The 23,499-nt window shown below is 38.1% G+C and overlaps 1 protein-coding gene and 1 pseudogene across 1 annotated transcript in view; one reads left to right on the forward strand and one right to left on the reverse strand.

Annotated features, from left to right (window-relative positions):
* Positions 1 to 23,499, reverse strand: part of LRP2 (LDL receptor related protein 2) — a 195,612-nt gene that overhangs the window by 49,122 nt on the left and 122,991 nt on the right. Inside the window, exons 36-48 of the mRNA XM_039248803.1 lie at positions 21,314 to 21,527; positions 19,807 to 20,040; positions 18,187 to 18,375; positions 14,371 to 15,291; positions 14,074 to 14,239; positions 13,536 to 13,694; positions 12,134 to 12,420; positions 11,025 to 11,228; positions 9,866 to 10,108; positions 7,243 to 7,368; positions 5,772 to 5,891; positions 3,616 to 3,747; positions 1,400 to 1,601 (exon numbers count right to left, since the gene is read on the reverse strand). Coding sequence (XP_039104734.1) covers positions 1,400 to 1,601; positions 3,616 to 3,747; positions 5,772 to 5,891; positions 7,243 to 7,368; positions 9,866 to 10,108; positions 11,025 to 11,228; positions 12,134 to 12,420; positions 13,536 to 13,694; positions 14,074 to 14,239; positions 14,371 to 15,291; positions 18,187 to 18,375; positions 19,807 to 20,040; positions 21,314 to 21,527 — 3,197 coding nt within the window. The remainder of the gene's footprint in view (positions 1 to 1,399; positions 1,602 to 3,615; positions 3,748 to 5,771; positions 5,892 to 7,242; positions 7,369 to 9,865; positions 10,109 to 11,024; positions 11,229 to 12,133; positions 12,421 to 13,535; positions 13,695 to 14,073; positions 14,240 to 14,370; positions 15,292 to 18,186; positions 18,376 to 19,806; positions 20,041 to 21,313; positions 21,528 to 23,499) is intronic.
* LOC120242841 lies at positions 7,910 to 8,722 on the forward strand (annotated as a pseudogene).

The following is a 23,499-nucleotide window of genomic DNA, read 5'->3' on the forward strand; positions in this document are numbered from 1 at the left end:
ATCAATATTAGCACCTCTCACCGTCTATTGTCAGTGTCTACTTGGGCTTCACTACCATTTTTTGGCCATTATGCCAAGTCCCTCCTCCTTTTGCAGCATTCACAGAACACAACTTGACCTTCTCTGGCTTCCTCAAGACTACTCATGAACACACAGTTCTGCACCACACTGGATTCCAGAAGTACCTCACGGTAACGTTGAGGGGGTGCTTGCCCCCAAAGCACATGGTCCCAGAAGCTCGGCTGCTCTAACCTTGCACCAGCATTTTATATCTTTTCCATCTCCTTCCTTAGCAAACTGTATGCTGACAGTTCCTGTTGCTATCAGTATGCACGTATGTCCTTTAACAGACCTTGGCACATGCAACATCTTTTCTTAGCTCCAGTTCTACGTGTCCAAATGCCTGATACACATTTTCACCTCAAGAAGTCCCACTACATCAAACTCTCTGTCTACATAGAGCAAACCCCCTCCTGGACCCCCTCCTTTTTTTAATGTTCTTACTATTTCCATAGTCCATCAGGATAGAAACGTACACATCATTTTTCTTCTCTACTTCCCTGTATATCCAAACATTTGCCAACTGGGGATAGTGAGAAGGTGGGGCACCAAAAAAGTATAAACCTTTGGAATGGCCCGTTTGGAGAACGTCACAAGAAATCAAGCAACAGAATATTACAGGAGAGGTTTCCAACGCTGGCAGGCCGTGCACTTAATCTATTTGACCTGTAGTATTCTTGGAATTTAAAATTGTTTCCAGCATTTAAAATTTTCATATGAAAATCCATATTTCCAATTTCTCCAAAACAGATCAGCACTCCTGCACAATGTTGAACAGCAAGGTGCATCCTCAGTTCACCTCACCTGCCTCTCCCCACTGTCTCACTGGCTCTAAGCCTAAGTGAAAAGCTCCATTTATGATCATCCTTGTTCTGTTATTTTTCTATTGGAGAGAGAAGACAATGAGGAACTTCTTGTACCTATTCCTCTACTCCACGTGGAAAATCAAGAGTGTCACCTACTTCCAGAAAGAATTTTCTTTTATCAAGTCCACTTCATTAATCTCCCTGGCCCTCTGTGCAAGGCACACATTATAACTTTCATAAGCCATAAACCCTTCTACCATCATGGGCCCCTTCTTCCATGAAAATATAAAAAATTATATTTAATGATCATATTGGCACAAAGGCAAATATATTAATATTATATATTAAAATACTTTATTTGATCTAAACGTTCTCATTTTTTCTTTTGATTTTAAAAGAAATCCAAAAATTTTTGTAGACCACTAAAAGTACTATGGACCCTATACACTGTGGTTACCATGCCTAATGGAGAAGTTAGCCTTGCCCCTTCAGACATTTGAGGTTAGTGAGAAATTTGTTAATCCCCAAATCACCTGTATGAGTGTGGGACACACCACCCATTACTACAGGTGAAATCATTTCCAGAGCAAGATATCCTTGTACAATTTTGATGTTCATCAGCACCATCAGAACAATCCGGATCACCATCACAGACCCAGGACTGGGGAATGCACTTCCTGGATGGAGGCACATTATTTGCACAGACAAACTCAGAACTTGAGCAGGTGTGACTGTCTGAAAACAAAGCACACAAGAATCAGAAACCACATGACAACTCATTCTATCAGTTGAATTCATTCTGAACCATTATTTCTCTTGCTTTATGTTATTTAATAGTCTGAGGGATGAAAGCAAATTAGGGAATAACACATTGACAAACAGACAAATCACTATCATAATAATAGATTATAATACAAAATACCTTCTAAATTCCATTTTAACTCCTCTGGACCTTGGATTTTTTTTTTCTTCAGAAGTAGGAAATAAACATAATACCTTGCTTAGCTTTCCATATAATTGTTCTAAAATCATGTATTTCCCTTAGAGCTTCAGAAAACTACTCCCATTTTATTATTTGTTTACCAAAATTGCCTTACACTTGGTAACAATTCTTGGCTAACAAACTGTAATTACAAAAACACAATGTGAGGGGGCACCTGGGTGGTTCAGTTGGTAGAGCATCTAACTCTTGAAGGCACAGTTCGTGAGATCAAGCCTCACTTTGGGCTCACCACTGACAGTGCAGAACCTGCTTGGTATTCTCTCTCTCTCTCTCTCTCTCTCTCTCTCTCTCAAAATAAATAAACTTAAAAAAACACACAATGACGGATAGGTGTTTTTATGCCAATCTCTCAGATAAAAATTAAAGCTCAAAGTTGTTAACCAGATGGCTCCAAGTAATCTAATTTGATTTGAACCTAGGTCTTTTTTTTTCCTCCAAATTTTGGGCTTTTTCAACTACATTACAGCTAACTTCTTGTACCTATTCTACCACCTAAGTAGAATTGGGGTATATTGGAGGGGAATAGGTCAATAAGAGTTGTGAGCAACCAGTACAACTGTCAGGAAAAAGATGAGATGCTAACATATAATCATTAATGCCTGCAGAATAAAAGAACTGGTATTTTGTCCAATTTCATTGTGGATGAATGGGAGAGAAAAGGAGGGGGTGTCTTGGTGAGGGGAGCTAGGAGCAAAGTACATGATACAGTCTATGTTTGTGTAGCTGTAAACTATTTTAAAGGCTAGAGTACATGTGGAGCTACAGACAATCACCAGAGTCAATGACGTAAGGTGTTACAATGAAATGAAACGCAAACATCAGGAAGTCATTTTTTTTTTTATCATTGTACCATGGAAAGACACTCTAAGACATCTTAGCTAAGAGTTCCATGCTCTGTTGGTAATGGAAAATGGTGTTCCATGGTCTGTTCCACAAACCACTCAAAAGGAATAACCCTCCCTCTATCCACTCCTCCAGATAACAAGGTAACAGATGAAACTTGAGGCACAGCTAATTACTACACTGTTTAAACCTGCTATTAGGATTGAGTTCTCTTATGAAATCCTGCCATTTGCAACAATGTGGATGAAACTTAAGTGTCATATGCTAAGTGAAATTAGTCAGAGAGAGACAAATATTATATGACTTCACTCATATGTGGAATTTAAGATACAAAACAGATGAACATAAGGGAAGGGAAGCAAAAACAAAATAAAAACAGGGAAGGGGACAAAACATAAGAGACTCTTAAATACAGAGAACAAACTGAGGGTTGCCGGGGGTTTGGGGGTGGGGGTTGGGTTAAATAGGTAAGGAGCATTAAGGAAAACACTTGTTGGGATAAGCACTGAGTGTTATAGAGGATGAATCACTAGAAACTACTCCCAAAATTATTTTTGCCCTGTAAGCTACCCTACCTGGATATAAATTTAAAAATTTAAATATTAAATTTTAAAAAGTTTTTAAAAAGATTGCATTCTTTTTATCTGCTTCAGAAATACAAGACATTATTTCTGTCAGCTAGATGCAAGAGGAGGACAAAAAATATTTAAAATGTTTTTAATCAATTTAAAGCCTTTAAGTAGATGCTATCAAACAATTCAGAGTGGAAACTAATGGTAACATTTTACCAGTACGCAATCAAAGAGGAATCTGTTGACAATCATACACTCCCAAGACACAAAAATAAATCTCCCAAGTTTCCATGGAATGTGACTCTGCAGAGGAATGAATGGTTTCACTTACTGCAATGGTGCCTTTCATCCTCATCACTCATGTCTCCACAGTCATTATCACCATCACAGATCCATTCTCTTCGTATGCACCGCCCACTGTCACACTTGTACTCATTACTTAAGCATGTTGCTTCATGGTACTCTGAGAAAAGATAGAAAACACTCTCAGGGGAAAAGTGGGTTGTAGTCCAAAAACCTTAACAGAAGCCTGCTATCCCACAGACTGTCTAAAAACTTGAAACAGAGCATTACCCAGCTGTGGTACCAGTGACCAGTGGTCTGAGATTGAAGTAGCTGACTGACAGTGCAAAGCCCTCATTATCTTTTGTTACCAGGATGAGACTTGATATTCCGTTTCAGCTATGATAGAGGAATAATCGTCTTTTCCCAAGAGGATATAAATTAGTATTTCACGCATTTCATATTTAAATCTACTTTTCATCCAAAAACATTTTGTTCGGTGCAAACCATCTTCCAACATGCCTGATCCCTGTTTTCCTGCTCTCTGCTTTTCTCCAAAGCATGTATCACCTTTCAACGTGCCCTACAATTCACTTACTTGTTTTGTTGCCTGTACCCCCTCACTAGAATATAAGCCCCATGTGGACAGGGATGTTTGGCTTCTTTACTGACATAGCCTAAAGTGCCTAGAACATAAGTGCTCCATAAATATTTGTTGAATTAAACTGCGAAGACACCCTATGCCTCATATTAGCCACCATTGACTCAAATTCTTCCATCATAAACCCACATGTCCCTATCAACTATTTGTCATCAGAGACCTCTCAAAATTAACCTAGGGCAAAGTACATTAAATTTTAACTATTAGAAATGCAGCCCAATGATGAGAGTAAGGAGAACAGGACCTTTCATAAGCTGCTAAAGAAGGAGTGCACATCCCTACAGCCTCTTTAAGAGACAAGGTCCCTTTGGACCACAGCTAGAAATCTAGCCTGTATTCTACTCACCTAACAGTTATTTACTTCCTTTATAGATCCTCCCAACTCTACATGCCCTTTGCTTTCTACAAAACTTTCAGTGTTGGGAAAACATAACTTGGCAAAGAGTTTCAAATACTACTCTCCAACTATTAGCTACCGTATTTGGACATGAGAGAAAACAGGAATAGAAAACAATCTGGATTCGGCTGTAAAATTTTGAAAATGGTACTAAGAAAATACCCCCCAAATAAAAATCTTCATATACAATGATCTTACTGCAGCTGTATTTATAAGAGGGGAAAGATAAAAGCAATCTAAATGCTTAAAATACAGACAGTTAACTCAAAGATAATATAACCACTCAGTGGAATATTATACTCCCATTAAAAGAGAGTATGAATACTGTGTAACCAGATAGCATATGCGTCTCTTAACTCGATAGCATATATTTTAGGCTTCCAGGACATATGTTCTCTGTCACACCTACTTGACACTGCCATTGTAGCACAAAAGCAGCCACAGACAAAACGTTGTTGCATTCTAATAAAACGCTATCAAGACAGGCCGCTGGCTATGGTCGTAGTTTGCAGACTGATTTACTGATGGATTTTTTTTTTTTTTAAAGCAATGACAGTAATATGTTTTGAAATGTGCATGGATGGATGTAGATTAGAACTTGTAAAGGTTAATAGCACCCTCCAAACACAAATAAGCACAAGTGTCTCCAGGGATATAACCAGAGGGTACCTGAAACTTCTTGGGAAACTCAGATGGCCCTGAGACCTTACCTCATAAGTTGGCACATGGAACTGGAGGAGGACATGTGCCCATAATATGCCCCTTCCCCATATATATAATAATTGCAATCACGCTTGGATCCTCCCACAGCCTTATTGGCCAGAACTCAACAAAATTCAGAAATTCCAATTCACAGTCAATTACAATTAATTGAGCTTAAAAGCCAGGCACAGTATTAGGCTATCACCAACATCATCTCATTTCATGAATATTAGGCAGCAATCTCCATGCCCTGATCAGCATCCCACACAATGCCCTACATGAATGGGATTTTAATGAATGTCTGCTGAGTGGTTTCAACATCTTAACTGAGAGTAGGAGCAGAGAGTGCAAACGTTCATCAGCCATGAGCCTTAGTCTGTATGTGGAGGTAGCTGGAAGAGATTCTTTGGCTGCATTATAATGCTTGTCATGCTTACTCTCTTACCACAAGTGTTAGGCTCATCAGAGCCATCAGGACAGTCTCTTTCCTCATCACAGTACCAGTGTCTGGGGATACAACGTCCAGATGTGCAGTGAAACTCCTCGCTGTTGCACGTCTGAGTAGCTGGAGGGCAGAAAGACGGTAAAACCCAGGAGTAAAACACAAGCTTGTTCCAATCATTCTTAAGCATCTGTCTTTATCTCTGAACTAGGTAACAGGTGCCAGGGAAGAATGACTGAAGTCTGGAAAAAGGGTTTTATATAACTTTCCACAGGAAGGAAGATGTAGGTAAGAGAGAGAAGACAGGCAATACTGCTCCAGTTTTCCAGGATTTTTCTCTCTAGATTCTAGAAACCCAAAAGTAAACTGTAGTTGTTAGAAATATGTTTTTGACACATGAAGCCACAAATAATGTAAAAGAAGACTTGCTTCTATGTTTTCTGTATGTATTCTAAATTAAATAAATTCTCATGAAATAATATTAAAAGCAAAAACAACATGTGACCGTATCTGAGCTACCCACACACATCCTTTGGCCATGTTGAGACCATGGTTCTAAAAAGTTAGCACAGTTGTGTTCTTCTTCATACTTGTTATATGGGACCTTTATTTGAGTAAATGACTCTGCCTATGCTTGAATATTGATTCTTGTCTTGTGTAACCTCAGGTATCTCTAGTGCGGATGTATTTTCTAAATTGCTATGTGGGTACAAACTAGAATCAAGTCTTAGAATTCTTCTGCTCTACAAGGTTCCCTCACTTAGACCCATGATGATTTGCCAGGGGTAAAATTATTGAGGAATCAGAGGTCCCTGAAAGTTCAGCCCTGTATCCAATCTATGTGTCCCTGTCTGATGGCTACATCCTGAATTCTCCTTCCTTCTGCTGCTGTAATACTAGAACTGACGTCTGCTCTCGAACTTACCCTGGCCTGGTAAGAATTATTAAATTCTTAAATTATGCATCTATGTATAGTAATAGTTATCAAGCTTGATAAAGTCCTTTTTAATTCAATCTATACATGCAAGGAAAAATGTGTGACTGAACCAAATTGCTAAATATGGAATAAAGATTTCTGAAATTCAAGAATATTAAAAAGATAGAAAAGACATTTCATTTACTAATGGTGACTATAATCATATTAGGAGTAAATAGAAGAACTTGACATACAAATTCTGCCTGGGGTTCCTGAAGACAAAAAAAAGGCCCTTGACTCTGGGAGAAATGGTGGTCCAACTGTAAAAGGTCAGGTTGTCAGAGTAATTCTCTGGAAGAAATATTTGGAGTAGGGCATCCAGCCAAAGAACAGAGAATGGGACTGCCCCTCTAACCACATCCTAAAAAACTGCTCACTGCATCTAGTATTGAGGTCAATTTGAGGTGACAAATAGCACCAACACCCAGGCCATATATCTATGTATTAGCTGAAGACGTGCATCACGGAACCACAGAAAGAGAAACAAGTTTATCTTACCACAGAAAAGAGGGCTTTCATCACTCATGTCTCCACAGTCATTGTCTTCATCACACAAGTAAAAATGAGAAATGCAAATCTTTGTAGTCTCACATTTTACATATCCAGGCAGGCAGGTGCGATCAGCTTAGAAAAGACAGTGGCGTAAATATTGGAACCTATCTACAATATATATACATATAGCATTAAAAATGTCCATACAAATAGAGCTATTGGACTCAAAATACTGAAACACCAAAAGGGAGGCATTTTTAAAGCTATCACAGAGGCAAAAATCATGACAGTTATTTTTCACCATAAATTCTGTAGTAAAAAGAGATATGTCCAGTTGGTAAGGGCAGGGGAGAGGGGAGTGTGCTTACTTTGTAGCTTAAGGCATCTATTTTAATTATTAAGTAGCATCAACAAGAGTCTTAACTCTTGGTTAAATAAACCACACAATGAGGTAATACACAGTTGTTAAAAAGAAATGAAAAAGAGCTCCAAGGAGTGATGGCATGATCTCCAGCATATGAGCTAACAGTAAGGAAGCAAGATTCAAAACAGTAGGCTATCTTTTGTATAAGAAAAAAACAATATGCATGTGAGTGCATGTGTGAGTGGATGGGTGTGTTTAATAAGAGATATGCTCATAATAAAAAACAATAATCAGTCCCTCCTCCAGCCTTCCAAGATGCTGAAAAGAAAGAAGGCTAAGGCGGAAAAGGTAGCCAACCCCCTGCCGTTGTGAAGAAGTAAAAGGCCCAGAAGGTGGTTAATCCTCATTTCAGAAAAGTCCCAAGAAATTTGGCATCGGACAGGACATCCAGCCCAAAAGGGATCTCACTCAGTTTGCAAAGTGGCTCAGCCATATCCATCTGCAGTAGCAAAGGGCTATTCTCTATAAACGTCCAAAAGTGCCTCCCATGATCTATAAAATAACCAGTTTACCCAGGTTACCGTTTGTCCAGGCTTTGGACAGCTACTCAACTGCTTAAGCTGGTCCATGAATACAGACCAGATACAAAGCAAGAGAAAAAGCAGAGATTGTTGGACTGGGTTGTGAAGAAAGCTGACGGCAAAGAGGATGTGCCCACCTAGAGGCTGACTGTCCTAGGAGCTGAGGTTAACACTGTCACCACCTTGCTGGATAATAAGAAGGCTCAGCCAGTAGTAATAACACATGATGTGGATGCCATTGAACTGGTTTTCTTCCTGCCTGCCCTGTGTCATAAGATGGGGGTTCCCAACTGCATCATCAAGGGGAAGGCCAGGCTGGGATGTCTGGTCCACAGGACAACCTGCACCACTGTCACTTCACACAGGTTAACTCAGAAGACAAAGGAGCTCTGGCTAAGCTGGTGGAAGCCATCAGGACCAATAATAATGACAGATATGATATCCACTACCACTGGTGAGGCAACATCCTGGGGTCAAAGTCAATGGTTCATGTTGCCATTGTGGGCCAAGGGATAAAGAACTGGCCGTCAAACTGGGCTAAGTGCATGATGTTGACTTTTCTGCAAATAAAAGTAATAAAAAGTTCCCTTTCAGCCAGTGTCAAAAAAATTATAACTCACTATAATAATTATATTATAACAAATATTATAACAAATAATAACTCTATAATAATAATAATGTTAGATTGAGAATACTTTGGAGTGAGTGGGGTGGAAGGGACAAGGAGGAAAGACTACTGTCAATGTACTCATCATACAATTTTGACCATGGAAGCATGTAGATTAGTTTGTATAAATAAAAATAAAGAAATAGGGGCGCCTGGGTGGCTTAGTCGGTTAAGCGTCCGACTTTCGCTTAGGTCATGATCTCGCGGTTCATGGGTTCGAGCCCCGCGTCGGGCTCTGTGCTGACTGCCAGCTCAGAGCCTGGAGCCTGTTTCAGTCTGTGACTCCCTCTCTCTCTGACCCTCCCCTGCTCACGCTATCTCTCTCTCTCTCTCTCTCTCTCCTAGAAATAAATTTAAAAAAAAAAAATATATATATTAAAAAAAAAATAAAATAAAATAAAAATAAAGAAATAAAAATGGAAAAAGGAAAGCAATTCCTAAAATTTGGAAATAGTAACACAAGCAAACGCTACATCAAGATGATAGCAGAACCATTCAGAGAAAAAAAAAATTTTTAAGGGCTTTACAAGCAGAATTGGGCTACATATCCCTAGCAGGATATAGTCTAAAATCTTAGATTATGATGAGTAGATTTACTGGTAATAGTATTATATGTGTGGTTATTTTGATATTCTTATAGCCATTTTGAAATTATTATAGAATAGAGCAATCAAGTAACTACATTAATGTAATCAGAAACTAATATTTAGGCACAAAAGAGATAGGATTTATAGAATATAAGTAAAAAAATTGTAATCTTAAATTAAAATAGATTTTTCCCTTAAAAAAATGTATTTCCTAGCTCTGTATACTGAAAAGCCCTGGAAGCAATGAAAGGCAAATAGGAAAGGGCATCTCAGCACTGTGGTAATTTCTAAATCTACAAAAGAAATGAGGTCTCTTGGGATAAGTGGCTCACTCCAGGTCTGAGATAGGCTATGGACTGGATGGGCCATGTTAAAATCACAGAGGACCCAACTTAGCAGAGCTCCCACTATAAGTACTTGGTGAACTTACAGCAATTTTTCTCATCTGACATGTCATTATCATTGCAGTTGTTTACGCCATTGCAGACAAACTGAAGAGGAATACACCTTTTGTTACTACAAGTAAACTCCGAAGTGGCGTTACATTCCGAGAACAGGCACCCTGCCTCGTCACTGTTGTCACCACAGTCATTGTAGTGATCACAGCGGTAATGATACTGGACGCATCGCCCATTGTCGCAGGTGAAGGCTGTCGGAGGGCAGATGTGAAACGCTAAGAGGAAGAAAAGACATTGAAGAGACTTCTTGATTAAAGCATTAAGCAAATTAGAAATCCTAATTTCTAAAAATCAAAAAAAATACAATCAAATAAAAAGGATACTTTGAGTTTACCTTCTAAAGCAAAAAATGGCTGCAAAACGGACTGCGTGCAAAATGAGATAAACTTTAAATTAATCAAAACATGTTGTGTATGTTTTTAAAGTAAATTATGTATCTTAAGCAAACGTTAGTCACTTTATGTCTCTATCATCTCAATTTAAAATTTTACCTGAATCACAGAAAAGCATGCAAATACAAACTCTTTGGGGAAAAGAAAACTCTCAGCCCCTACACAGTCTATTAGGAAAAGGAAACTTCGAGTGTTTTACTCACCCCATTCAGATGGAAGCCAATATTGAATGATTTCAATAAATCATTAATGACCCTTCTGCTACGAAAATTAATAAAATGATAACAACCACCTTTTAGAGCTTTTGGTTCTGTGCTAAGTCAAGCGTAACATGCACCAAGCCCCATGCCATGATTTTATATATTGTTCTCTCACTCCTCACAAAAATCCTAGTAACAGCTCCAGTTTCCAGATGAGGTATGTGAAGCTCAAAAGGGTTGGGTAACTTTCCCAGGGCTTCCCAGACTATAAATGGCAGAGCTAGGATTTTATTCCAGCACCTTTGCTCTCAACCTCAGGAGAAATGTTTCCTACTGAAGCGTCATACATTACTCCCTCGCATACATACCAACATCTATGTGATGTAATAATCTGTGTTCTCAGACTAAATGTTTTTTAGTTCTAATAGGACACACTGGCACAAACTTCAAACCTATTCACACGCAGAAGGATTGTGCAACAAACACTTGGCATAAAGACAAGTTTGCTTCCTAACGAAAGCTCCGAGAGTCGGACTCACCACAGACAATTTCCAGCTCATCACTGCCATCACCACAGTCATTATCGTTGTCACACTTCCATTGCTCTGAGATGCAATGCCCATTGAAGCAGGTGAACTTGGAGCTATCGCACCGGGTCCCGTTGTCCACAATGCAGTGCTTTTGGTTGTTGGCCAGATACCAGTGGCCCTCATGTGGACACTGACACTCAGCACCATTTGGACCTTAAAACAAGTTGCCAAAAAAGCAAAAACTGTGCTTATCTTCTCCTCCAGAATAGCAGCGGGAATATTCCTATATTAAATGCACTATAACACAAGCCACAGAAACAAACTTCCCATCAACCTCTTGACTATATTCTATCCTTTTTCCGTGAAGAATAACCACCAATTCTAATAAATATGGCAAATTCACCCTCATCTTTAAACAATCAGCTCTTGCCTGCATGTGCATGGACACAATAAAAATTATTCTTCTTTCTCAGCAAAATCTATAAAACAATAGTACCACAAGATGCATCCTTCTATGAATCTGTTGCTATCTATAAAACACACTATGAAACATGTAATATCACACTATAAAATTTCATCAGAAATACTTCAAACTGTAATAACCTAAGTGAAAGAACTAAATCCTTTCATAAAGGACATAAGCTCATTGATGGAATTTCTTCCCTTTTTTTTAAGTTTTTTAAGTTTATTTATTTATTTTGAGAGAGAGAGAGAGAGAGAGAGCACAAGTGGGGAAGGGAAAGAGAGAGAGAGGATCCAAGCAGACTCTGTGCTATGAGTACAGAGCCCAATGTGAGATCATGACCTGAGCCACTCAGCACTACTCATTCATGGAATTCCTATTCAACTCATGAAGTTTGGCAGCCAAAGACCTCATAGTTTTACTTCCATCAGCCTTGAGTTAAAATTGTCTTTTTAAGAGTCCTCCATATCAAATAGAAGCCTATCAAAGTCTTCCTCTAAACATACAAATCCCTAAATCTAGTTTATGGATAACCCTAAAATTAAGGAGAATTTGGATTTTTTTCACCTATTAGAGCTGAATATCCCTCTGCCTTCCCTACCAGTCATCAGCATTATTACACTACATGATTCAGTCTTCATGGGCAATGCCTTACCTGGTGCACAAATATGGCTGCAGCCTCCATTAAACTCACTGCAAGGATTGCTACACTGCTGTTGATTCTTCACAACAACGCGAATACCATTAGGCCGGAAAGAAAAACTCACGGTCATTGCCATCTGACCTGACCCATCATATTTGTTAGCTCGGTAAACTTTTTTTGTGTTCCAGTCAGTCCAATAAATGTACTGGCCATAGAGAGTCAAGCTAAAAGGATGAAAGGCTCTGCTGACAACGACCTCACGCTGTGTGCCCGTCAGAGTACTCCGCTCAATCTTCTGCCTAAAATAAAGTGAAAAACATATTGCAAACCAGAAATAATAAGTTCCTCAAATGGCAGCCCAATGCTAACCATTCCAACCATTCCTTTACACAAGACCCAACTTTCTTCTCAAGGGTAGCATATGGCGGTGCTATGGCACCATCATCTGATGGTGAGAGGTCTTCGTCTGCTTATGAAACAATGGCCTATATAATATAATCACTGATTTGCAAACATTAATATAACCTGGAAGTAATGCTACAAAGGGAATCAAGCTGAAATTATAAACAGGAGACTATTATGAAATAATACACGCAAAGCATGGACCTCAGTGTACATAGTAATACATAGTACATAGTAATCACTCAATAAAACGTCAATTATTTTTTCTGTCCTATTCCCTTAACGACCTAGTACTTTGAGATATTTACCTAAAATGACCAAATTTAGATACTCAAATATACTGCTTGCTTCAAATGAAAAGATAAACAAAAGATGAGATTGGTAGGTGCTTAGTGTCACAAGACCAAAATCTTAAGAAAATAAGTTTTAAGATTTCTGACATGTAAACACCAGCAGTAATAAATGAAATCATCTCATTTTTTCAACTGTCCCATTAAGATGACTGGAATGTAATTTCAGGGCTACTTAAATAAGTTACATATAAAATTAGAATTGACCAAAGTTTATAAGAAAACATGGAAATTGGCTGAGAAAAATCTATTTGAGAAGACGACCAATAGTCAAAGACAAAAGGAAAAGTTTTTAACAAGACACAGAAGGCTAAAGCCCAGCAGAAACTCAATGTCAATGTGCGTTTAAAAGTCATTCATACTTTATAATAGTTACATGAGGCCTGGAAATTATAAATTGAATGATTACATTTACATTTATTATTGAAATTACCTCATCTACTAATGTGTCTTTAGATGCTTTCTAGTTCATAATTATTCATTCTCATGGTTTTCACATACATTCATCAAGCTGAGATATAGTTCATAAAACTGAGGTGCTAGCTTTTGGCCATGTCTATTTAGCATATTATGTTTTCATCATATTATGCAAATCCCTTCTTTGCAAGCAGAAGTAAGAACTCTTCTTATCAACACCCACAAGAATAATGAAAGACACGTACAGACTGGCATCTGCCCAGTAGAGAAGGTCATTCTCGTAGTCCAGAGTGAGGCCATTGGGCCAGACCAGGCTGCTGTTCACAATAGGTACCCGGAAATTTCCTCCCAGTGTGGCTCTCTCAATTTTGGCATTAGTACCCCAATCAGTCCAGTACATGTACCTAGTCATCCAAAAGGAGTCATAATTAATTCACCATAAGGAACCTCACAATACTTAAAAAGATTAAAAGAATGGCAGCCTTCTTTAACTGCAAATTTGACATTAGTATGTACATGAAACCCACTCCATTCTCACCCACACAACTTGCCTAAAAGGGACTTACTGAGTCAGGGCATTGATTCCTGGTGTGCGGCCAGCCTTCCTAGCATCAACAGGAATTACTTCCTAGTCAAAATCATTCATGCTCCCTCACACTTGAATATATAGCTATAGGGTCTCAAGCATATAAAATGTTGGCTGTCGATGAACATAGCAATTTCAGGCCCCGCTCCCTCCAGAAATAAGTATACAGAAATATGATAAATAAGATGATAGCATACCCTCGACAAGGATCCAATACAATTGCTCTTGGCTTTGAAACATGGGCTATCACAGTGCGCTTAGACCCATCCTCAGCAACTGAGTTAATTGTCTCATTGGTGTAGTCACTGTAATATATTCTTCTATTGATCCAGTCAAAGGCAATGCCATCAAGAGTCCCTTCACCTGGATGTATACCAACAAACACACACAAAAGAATTAGAATCTCAAAAAGCATTTCAGAACCCCCAGGTCATCCACATTGCTGATTACATTGTGTCAATTTCCAATATAAGCTGCTCCTTTAGTACCCTTACCTGAAAAAATGGCAGTGGAAGACCTGGTCCCTGAATTTAGATTGACATATGCAATCTGACCATTTCTAGATTCCAAAGACTGTGTGAAGTAGATTCTGTTACTTATGTCGTCATAAGCCAGATCTACAACAGCACTTTCCACATTTATCGGTTGGAAAGGTGGGCTGTGATCCTCAGGGTCCAAGTGTAAGCTTCTCAAGGTATTTGCCAAGGCAAAGACGAGGAAATTTTCTGTTGCAATGGCACAGTTCTTGCCATCACCTTGTAAGGTTCCAAAGGCACAGCCACATTTTGGGGTATTCAATCCAGGCACAGCAAAACAGAAATGGGCACATCCACCATTATCTTCCAAACAAGGGTTGTGGTTGACCTCAGCTGGTGACCGTGGCTGAATACTCTGGTCAAAGACGGTCACATCTCTTAGCCAATCAATATTGTCCCTTATCACCGTTGGCATCTCACTGCTATTTGGTTCCTTGCTAGCTTGGAAGATTTTTTTTAAATTTCTGTCTACCCATATGATAGAATTTCCAAAAACAGTTATGGCATAAGGAGTAGGATAACGACTTCCGTAACGAACTATTTCAGACACCTCTGCCTCAATACCGATCCTTGCAATTATATCTAAAGAATCATCAACCCAATAAACATAGCGATTGCTATGGTCTACTGCCAACCCCCGTGGTGTGACAATGCCTTCTGATACAAGCACAGTTCGGTTAGTACAATCAAGAAAAGAACGCTCAATCTTCGGGCTTTGGCCATAGTCAGCCCAGAAGAGATATCTGTTCTTGGGGTCTACAACAATATCCCTGGGTCTATCCACTGTAGCTCTAAGGAGAATACGGCGGTAGGTGGTGTTGATCCGCAGAACTTCTATCAGTGTTTCAGACACGAAAGCATTGGTGAAGTAAAGGTTTCCTGCAGGAAAATGAAAGAGCATACTGATAAGTGCAAAATCAGGAAGGAAAAAGAAGATACTTTTCAAATTCAGAACATAATATATAAGAGCAAGGTTTGGATCAGTAAATGTTATCTTTTCCAAGATAATAAATGACTCAGTTTAGACTTAGAAAAATAAATATTTACTCTTAAAACTAAAGAAATTGTTTCTTCAAATTTAAAGAGAAAGTGCCTACCTTCAGCAATTGAGAATTTATAGCAAACGTTATAAACCACTTTCTACTGACAAATATATTTTCCAGAATGCACACCTGAATGTTTAACACCTAAATCTCCACAAAGACTTAATACATATTATCTCATATTATCTTCTACTCCCAACATGATGAAAGGGGCAAAGAGGGAAGGTCATCAGTTTTTGACATTATCGATGTCATCAGGTGTTCTTTGTGCTTAGAATTAACAGGAGTTAGTTAATCTAACTAGTGTAGCTGTTTTCATCACATGGACCTTCTAGAGCCAACAATACAAAAATCCAATGTAAATGCTTGAATAAAATACAGTGCTGTGAGGGGCTCCTGGGTAGCTCAGTCAGTTAAGTGTCCAACTTGGCTCAGGTCATGATCTTGCAGTGTGTGGGTTCGAGCCCCGCATCGGGCTCTGTGCTGCCAGCTTAGAGCCTGGAACCTACTTTAGATTCTGTGTCTCCCTCTCTTTATGCCCCTCCCCAGATCATCTCTCTCTCTCTCACTCTCTCTCTCTCTCAAAAATAAAAATTGAAAAAAAAATTAAAGAAAAAAATCCACAATAATGTGAAGGCAGTATTATGAATAGAGAGTGATTACATATTGATTCTATATAGTCAAGAGCCTATTGCTGAAGTGTCAATTCTGGTACCAAGGAACATCTCGTTTGTTCCTAGGTCTGAATCAAATTGCTCTAGAGGAATCAGGCCAATGTGCAATATGTTAATGATCTACTCTTTGTATATTCAAATCCTTCAATCCAGGTTTTGTAAATATTTTCCAAAAAGGCACAGATAGTAATTATTTTAGGCTTTATAGAGCATATGGTTTCTTTCACAAGTACTCAGGTCTGCCATTGTAAACATGAGAAGCAGCCATAGACAATACATGAACAAATAGGCACAGCTGTGTTCCAGTAAAACTTCGCTTAAAAAAAAACAGGCATAATCAAAAGGTACAAATTTCCAGTTATAAAAAATATACGTACTAAGAATATACAATATAATGACTATAGTCAACACTGCTTTATGCCATATATGAAAGTAGTTAAAAGGGTAGGTCCTAAGAGTTCTCATTACAACGACAAATATTTTCTTTCTTCTTTCCTTTTTACTGTATCTGTATGAGATGATGGATGTTGGCTGTACCTACTGCGATAACCATTTCACATGTGAAAATCAAACTATCATGCTGTTTGCCTTAAGCTTCTATAGTGACGTATATCTATTTCTCAATAAAACTGTGGAAGAAAACACAGCCAGTGGGCTACATCTGGCCCACCGGCCATAGAGTGCTGACCCTACACTCTCAAAAGTAGTATAGGAATTTGTAATCATAAATGGGATTTAGGAACCCAATTAAACTCTTATCTAACTATTCTATGATATTACTATTCATAATAAACTCTTAGAGTACCTAGATTTCCATAATATATTTTAATATTTCTAAGTGCTGTTTACTTGCCCAACTTCATTAACACACAATGATACCTATTTTTTACAAAACAGGATCATATTCTTAAAATTAGAATACATTTAATACATTTGTTTCTCAGTGTTTTGTTAAACAAAAACAAATGATAATTTAAAATTAAGTACACTACACCTGTAACTAATATTACACTGTGTACCTTAAAAAGTAATAAAAATAAAAACAGCAGGTGATTTTGCTATATGCAAGAGTGGGAAAATGTCAAATCAGATGTGAGGATAATTACCAATAAATTCAATGTCAGCACATCAAAAGAGACAAGGGTTATGATCAGCTGAGCAGGGATTCATGAGAGCTTCAACAATGGGTAAGGAGGGAATAAATCAGTGATGACGGGTCCTGTCACCACCTGGAGATCATATTTGTATTCTTAGGGTTATTTGGAATATTAATAAATGTACGCTGCAGATGTCATTATAAAAAAATAAAATAAATAAGTACATGAATCAATATAACAAAGTTAATGTAATACTGGGTCAGGTATTTTCAATATAATTACAATAGAGAAAGTGCCTAATGATCAAAAGGGTTTCATACATTAACAAGAGGAAGCAATTTAGAATTTGTCAATTAAAGGGTGCCTGAGTGGCTCAGTCAGCTAACTGTCCGGCTTCGGCTCAGGCCGTGATCTCACAGTACATGATTTCGAGCCCCACATTGGGCTCTGTGCTGACAGCTCAGAGCCTGGAGCCTGCTTCAGATTCTGTGTCTCCCTCTCTCTCTTTTCCCCTCTCCCGCTCGTGCTCTCTCTCTCTCAAAAAATTTTGTAAATAAAATTGCTCAGCTTTAAAATAAATGATTGTCATTTCCTGGTTCACATAGTTTAATATCCTTTCTCTTTGAACATTTAGACATTTCTAATTTAGAAATTAGGTGTTAATCTAAGTGTGAAAAAAAACAAAACATAATTTTTCCAACCATTTTGCCTACAGTTCTGATTATGTTAATAATAGAAGAAAATGTATTAGCTGTTTTGAATTTGCCCACTGAAACGCCTTGTCATTAACTTAATAGAAATACAGCTTAATCTCAAAGCATAATTCAATTTTTCATAAATAATTCTCTAGAAGAATAGATTTGTAGGACATGTAGTGTTAACTTCTGGCATAAAACAAGATGAAAGAAATTTAAACACAAAAAGAGACTTCTGAGTAAAATCACTATACAGCTGACCTACCTGCTACCCAATCCACTGCTATTCCCCGAACTCCATTTTCTCCTATTCCTTGTGTAACAATGTTTGTAAAAGCAGACCCATCAGGTTTGATTCTACGGATTGCATTATAAGATGTCACAGAACTGCTAAAATCACACCAATAAATAAAGCCAGAGGATACATCAACATCCACATGCAGTGCATTTCGTCCTGAAACATTAAAAAAAAAGATCATTCAACAGTGCTCTAGCTGGAACTAGAACTTTAAAATGTTTGCCCACCCTCTCAACCCCCTGCTCTGACTGTGCCCCACTGCAAAATAAAACTGTTTCCCCACTGCAATGAACACACCTACCACCCAGATCATGGTTTCTAAAAGCCATTTCCCAAGATAAGAAGCACTGGCTTCTGCGAGAAACAGTAAGATGAGCCTAGAACACCTTCGTATACCCAGACGCAAGGAAGCACTCAAACACTAAGGGGATCACGAGATCACACAGGTAGCCATTTTAAGAGGTTTTTATCTGGATAAAATGAATCCAAAAGAGCATCAAGAGTTAATTGTGGTAAACGTTTATAATACATTGAATTATAAAAACTTGAGTCCATGATTACATTGTACACCTGAAACTAGTAACACTAAATGTAGGTGTGGGGGTACACACACACACACACACACAAACATACACAGAGTTCAAATGTACTGAAACATTAGCAATTTTTGTATCTAGGTGAAGGGTATGAAGATGTTCATTGTCCCTTTCTTTCAACTTTTCTGCATTTGAAATTTTTCGAAATGAAAAGTTAGGAGAAAAAATTAATTGATTTTATACTATCTTTACAAGATGGTAACTTAGATTTATAACTTTTTAGCTATGAACAAACAACGTCATGATTACCTGTGAATGTAATTATCAAGCAGGAGCACTGGAAGTTCCCTGACTTCTTACACCATATGCATTGCTATCTCCTCTGACCATCCACCCCTCCATTCCCTTCACTCTTTTTCTTCCCTTTCTGTCTTTTTTTCTATCATTATCCTGTGGCATAGTTCTTATGATGTTAATAAACATTTAGATCCCCCTGTGGTAACATGCAACTAGAAATCTCTTGGTTCATCTAGGAAGCAAGTGATCATTTTCTATGTTCACAGTATATAAACATTAAGTGCTGCAAAAATACAGTTACCAAGGAGATACTAATGTTGTCAACTCATTTATTTCAATCCATCAAATGGATATTAATAAATCAGATTATGGACTACCTCATTACTATTCTAAGTAGTAGAACCTTGACCCTAAATCTCCATTTACTGTTCTAAACACCAACGCTGTAATACTTCTAGCAATCTCATTCTACATTCTATCTTTCTCTAGTCTTGTCATTCTCAGTGTGGTCCATGGACCAACGACATCAGGTGACTTGGGAACTTTTAGGAATGTAGATTCTCTGGCCCTAGCCCAACCTACGAAATGGGATCTCCAATTCTGATGCACACTAATGTCTGAGAATCATTCAAGGCAGAGCCAGTTTATTTCAAGAGAAACCTTCATTACATGCTGAATCCGAACATGAAGAAACGCTTTATGGCACCAAGAATTCAACATGGCACAAATCTTACTTATATTGAAGTTAGCATACCTTGGGCCGCCACTGGCACCATGGCTTCTGAGTGATCTGAAAATTCCAAGCTAAAGCCTCTAATTGTAGACAGCATTGAAACAACAAGGAAAGAGCTATATGGAGAGCAGGTCCGATTATCAGGATTGAGTTTCATTCCCGTGGCACAGGCACATGAGAACAATCTCCCTGGTAAAGGCAGGCAAATCTGCTGACAGGCATTCACATTGTTGCTACAGCCATTGTAGGATGTGCCTAAATGAAATCAAAATTGGGTTATAACTTTTGACCTCATATACTTACCACTCCACCTCAAATATTTTATACTGGGTCAAACAATTCATTATAAAAATCAAAAACAAAATACAATACCTGAGTTAACAACATAAAAACAACACTGAAGAAACTGTATCTTAAACAACTAACATATAACCACAACTATGGTTTAATAGAGAATCGAGCATCAATGGTTTTTCTTCCACAAATCATATAAGAATTAGAGAGGTCAGTATGCAAATTCTAATTCTTTTCACCATTTCAATCTAGGTACTGGCATTTAAAATTACATCAGTTTAATTATATGATCAACAATGTGATGGGCTTTTGATTTACAATATTTTTTCCCATGCAATAAAAAGAAATGCCAAGTGGAAAACCTAGGTTATAGACAGCAAACAAACCATGTGCCAACCTTCAGTTAGAGACTAAAAGCCATAAAATATGTCAAAATGTTAAAAAAATAATCTCTACATCAAAATGCTAATCTAAGGGGCAAATCAAAAATTACATTATCTATAGAAAAAATGTTAAAATCAACAAGTATTCCTTTTAAGATGAAAAATTCTATTCTGTTAACACTTTCCTGGCAGATCTAACAAATGTTTACTGACCACCTTCAATGTGCCAGGAACTTGTCTAGTTACTATACATAAAGCAAGAAACAGGACAGACAAAATGTCTATCCTTAGAGAGGTTACATTCTTTTTAATTTTTTTCACTGTTTATTTTTGAGAGAAGGAGACAGAGTGCAAGTGAGGGTGGGGCAGAGAAAGAAGGAGACACAGAATCAGAAGCAGGCTCCAGGCTCTGGGCTGTCCACACACAGCCCGATGCAGGGCTCGAACTCATGAAATACAAGATCATGACATGAGCCCAAGTCAATGCCTAACCACCAACTAAGCCACCAAGGAGCCCTGGGAGGTTATATTCTAATGAGTAACACAGACAACAAATTGATAGATAATATGTCAGGGACTGCTGTGAAGCAAAAGGAAAGTAATGAGTGATGAAGAATGGGAATAAGCTTATTCTGAAATCAATCTGGCCTTCTGAATGCCTAGTCTTTGACAATTAGCCAAGTTTATGATAGGGCTATCATTTTTCAAATATTGGGGGTAATTTCAATTTCCATGCATGTGTATGTATATAGGTCTGTGTGTGGGTGTGTGTTTTTATATGTAAGCATGTAGCTGTGTGGAATATGCATCATACATTTGTGAATATGTAGGTTTAAGTGACAAATACTTACTGTATCTGTGATAAACTCGGAGACCCCTCAAGTTTGGAATATTCTGTCTCAAGACTATTTTGTCGCCCCCAGTGTTCTTGTCAACTCTTTCAATGACCTCATAGTCTTCATCAGTGTAATAAAGGTAAGAACCATAGACAGCAACTCCCCAGGGACGGGAAAGATGGTTTACCAGGATCATTCGATTTGTACCATCCACGTTTCCTCTTTCAATCTAAAAGATCAGAATTGTTGTCACTGACTGATACATGGTGAAACAAGAGACACATTTAAAACTAACATTCTCTTAATAATAATACCTCACATCTACATCCTTTACAGAGATTTTTCCTATTTGTTTTCTGATTTGATATTCACAATTATGTTGAGCAATAGATGAAGCCATTGTCATTATGCCTATTTTGTTGGTAATGAAGTTGGAGCTCAAGTAAGTCAACCAACTTTCTCAGATGGCATGGTGAAGGAAAAGGAACTAAACCTCATTAGGCTCTGCATGTAATATTCCAGACAAGGATACACATTCAATGTGTATTACCCAGGAGTATCAACCATTACCCAGGAGTTGACTGACTCTTCATTTAACGTCTTCGCCAACAATTTCTGCAACGGGAACAGAATACATGCTCCACTCAATGGCAGGATAACAAGATTTCAATGGGGTAAAGGGTAATGGTGTTATATTAGAAGAGCTAACAAGTCTCAGTGAAAATGACTCTGGAAAACTGGAAAAGAGCTCACAAAAATGAAGTTCCTAATGAGAAATGACAAGTTGTCTGCTTTTGGAAGAAAAATAAAATGTGGACATAGCTGGTTTGATTTCATTCCAGAAACTTGTCTCAAGTGCCTCCTCTGTGCCAGGATTTGAACTGAGTACACTGGTGAGAGAGACAAATGAGGTTTGGCTCACTGCCTTGCTTGACAGGGAATCCAGCAGTTATAAGAGCAGATTATGTCCTAGAGTGACAGAAATTCCAGAAAGCTATAGCACAGGAAAGCTAAGCTTAGAGGGGAGCTTTGAAGGAGTGACCAGCACCAGATTAGCTGACCACTCTCAGGTGAAGTGTTTGGAGCTACTCCTATAGGCTGAGCAGTGACCAAACCTGTTTTCTGGTTTTATGAAGGCAACAGGTCTCCATCATAAAAGCAAGGTTTATTAATGACAGCTGTCATCCACTCAAAGCTAGATAGAAAGGGCTCAGATGATGGAGGTGGCAGAAAAAGGTAGAACATGAGAAAAGGGACAGAGGACAAATTGTCAGGATTTTGTAATAGTTAAATATGGACAGACTTAGTAGAGTAAGGGGAAACATGAGGGCTCTGACTTGGGAGAAAAGATGGAAAGTCACACAACTAACAAGCTCACACAGTCAGGAGGGCAGAGCAGATGCAGGAAGGGAGAAAGTTGGTGGGTCACTGTCTGAGACAGGCTAACAGGCTAAGTCGTCCTAGAAATTATACCATGGGAAAAGAGCTCCTTTATCATTGCACAAGGCATCTGTAAAGTGCTTTTAAAACATCACTACTTCTTCTTCATCCTCAAAGTTTATCACCATGGTAAGTACATACTAGGAATTAAATTAGCATTTGTTGAACTGATAATGAACTGAAAACCAAACCTATTGCACAATATTATGGAGAACACCAACATCAAAACCAGATCTGAAGTCACTACTATTTAAAAGGCAAGGAAAAGACTAGCATACAATCAATTCAATATCCATCGCAACATTCTAATTGATGAAGTTATTACTGAGCGCCTTCTGTGTGCCTAGTCCCAGCTCAACTGCGTAAGCACAACAGTGATGATCAAATATTATTTCTGCGAGTGAATGGAATTATTGTTTCTGTTTCTTATGGCAGAATATAATGAACTCAACCCTGGGCTTTAAAATTATCTCTATAGGAGTTTTTTTATATGTGCTAACCATATTAAGACATTAGAAAATAACATGTGCCTAGGAGGAGATGCTATGCTCAGAAACTTGGTATATACATTTTTTCCTTCAGTCTCTACAAATTGGAGAGCCTAGAGAACTTGCAAAGAAAAGCACTAAAATCACTAAAACAGGAAAGAAATGGTTCTATTAGGACAAGTAAGAAATGTGAAATGGAAATATTTGACCTGGAAAAAAAAAAAGGATGATGAAAATGGCAATGAACATTATTCCGTAAAGCACTACGCACAT

This window comes from Hyaena hyaena, unplaced genomic scaffold (assembly GCF_003009895.1).
Source record: "Hyaena hyaena isolate Hyena2069 unplaced genomic scaffold, ASM300989v1 scaffold_317, whole genome shotgun sequence".
Lineage (NCBI taxonomy): Eukaryota > Metazoa > Chordata > Mammalia > Carnivora > Hyaenidae > Hyaena > Hyaena hyaena.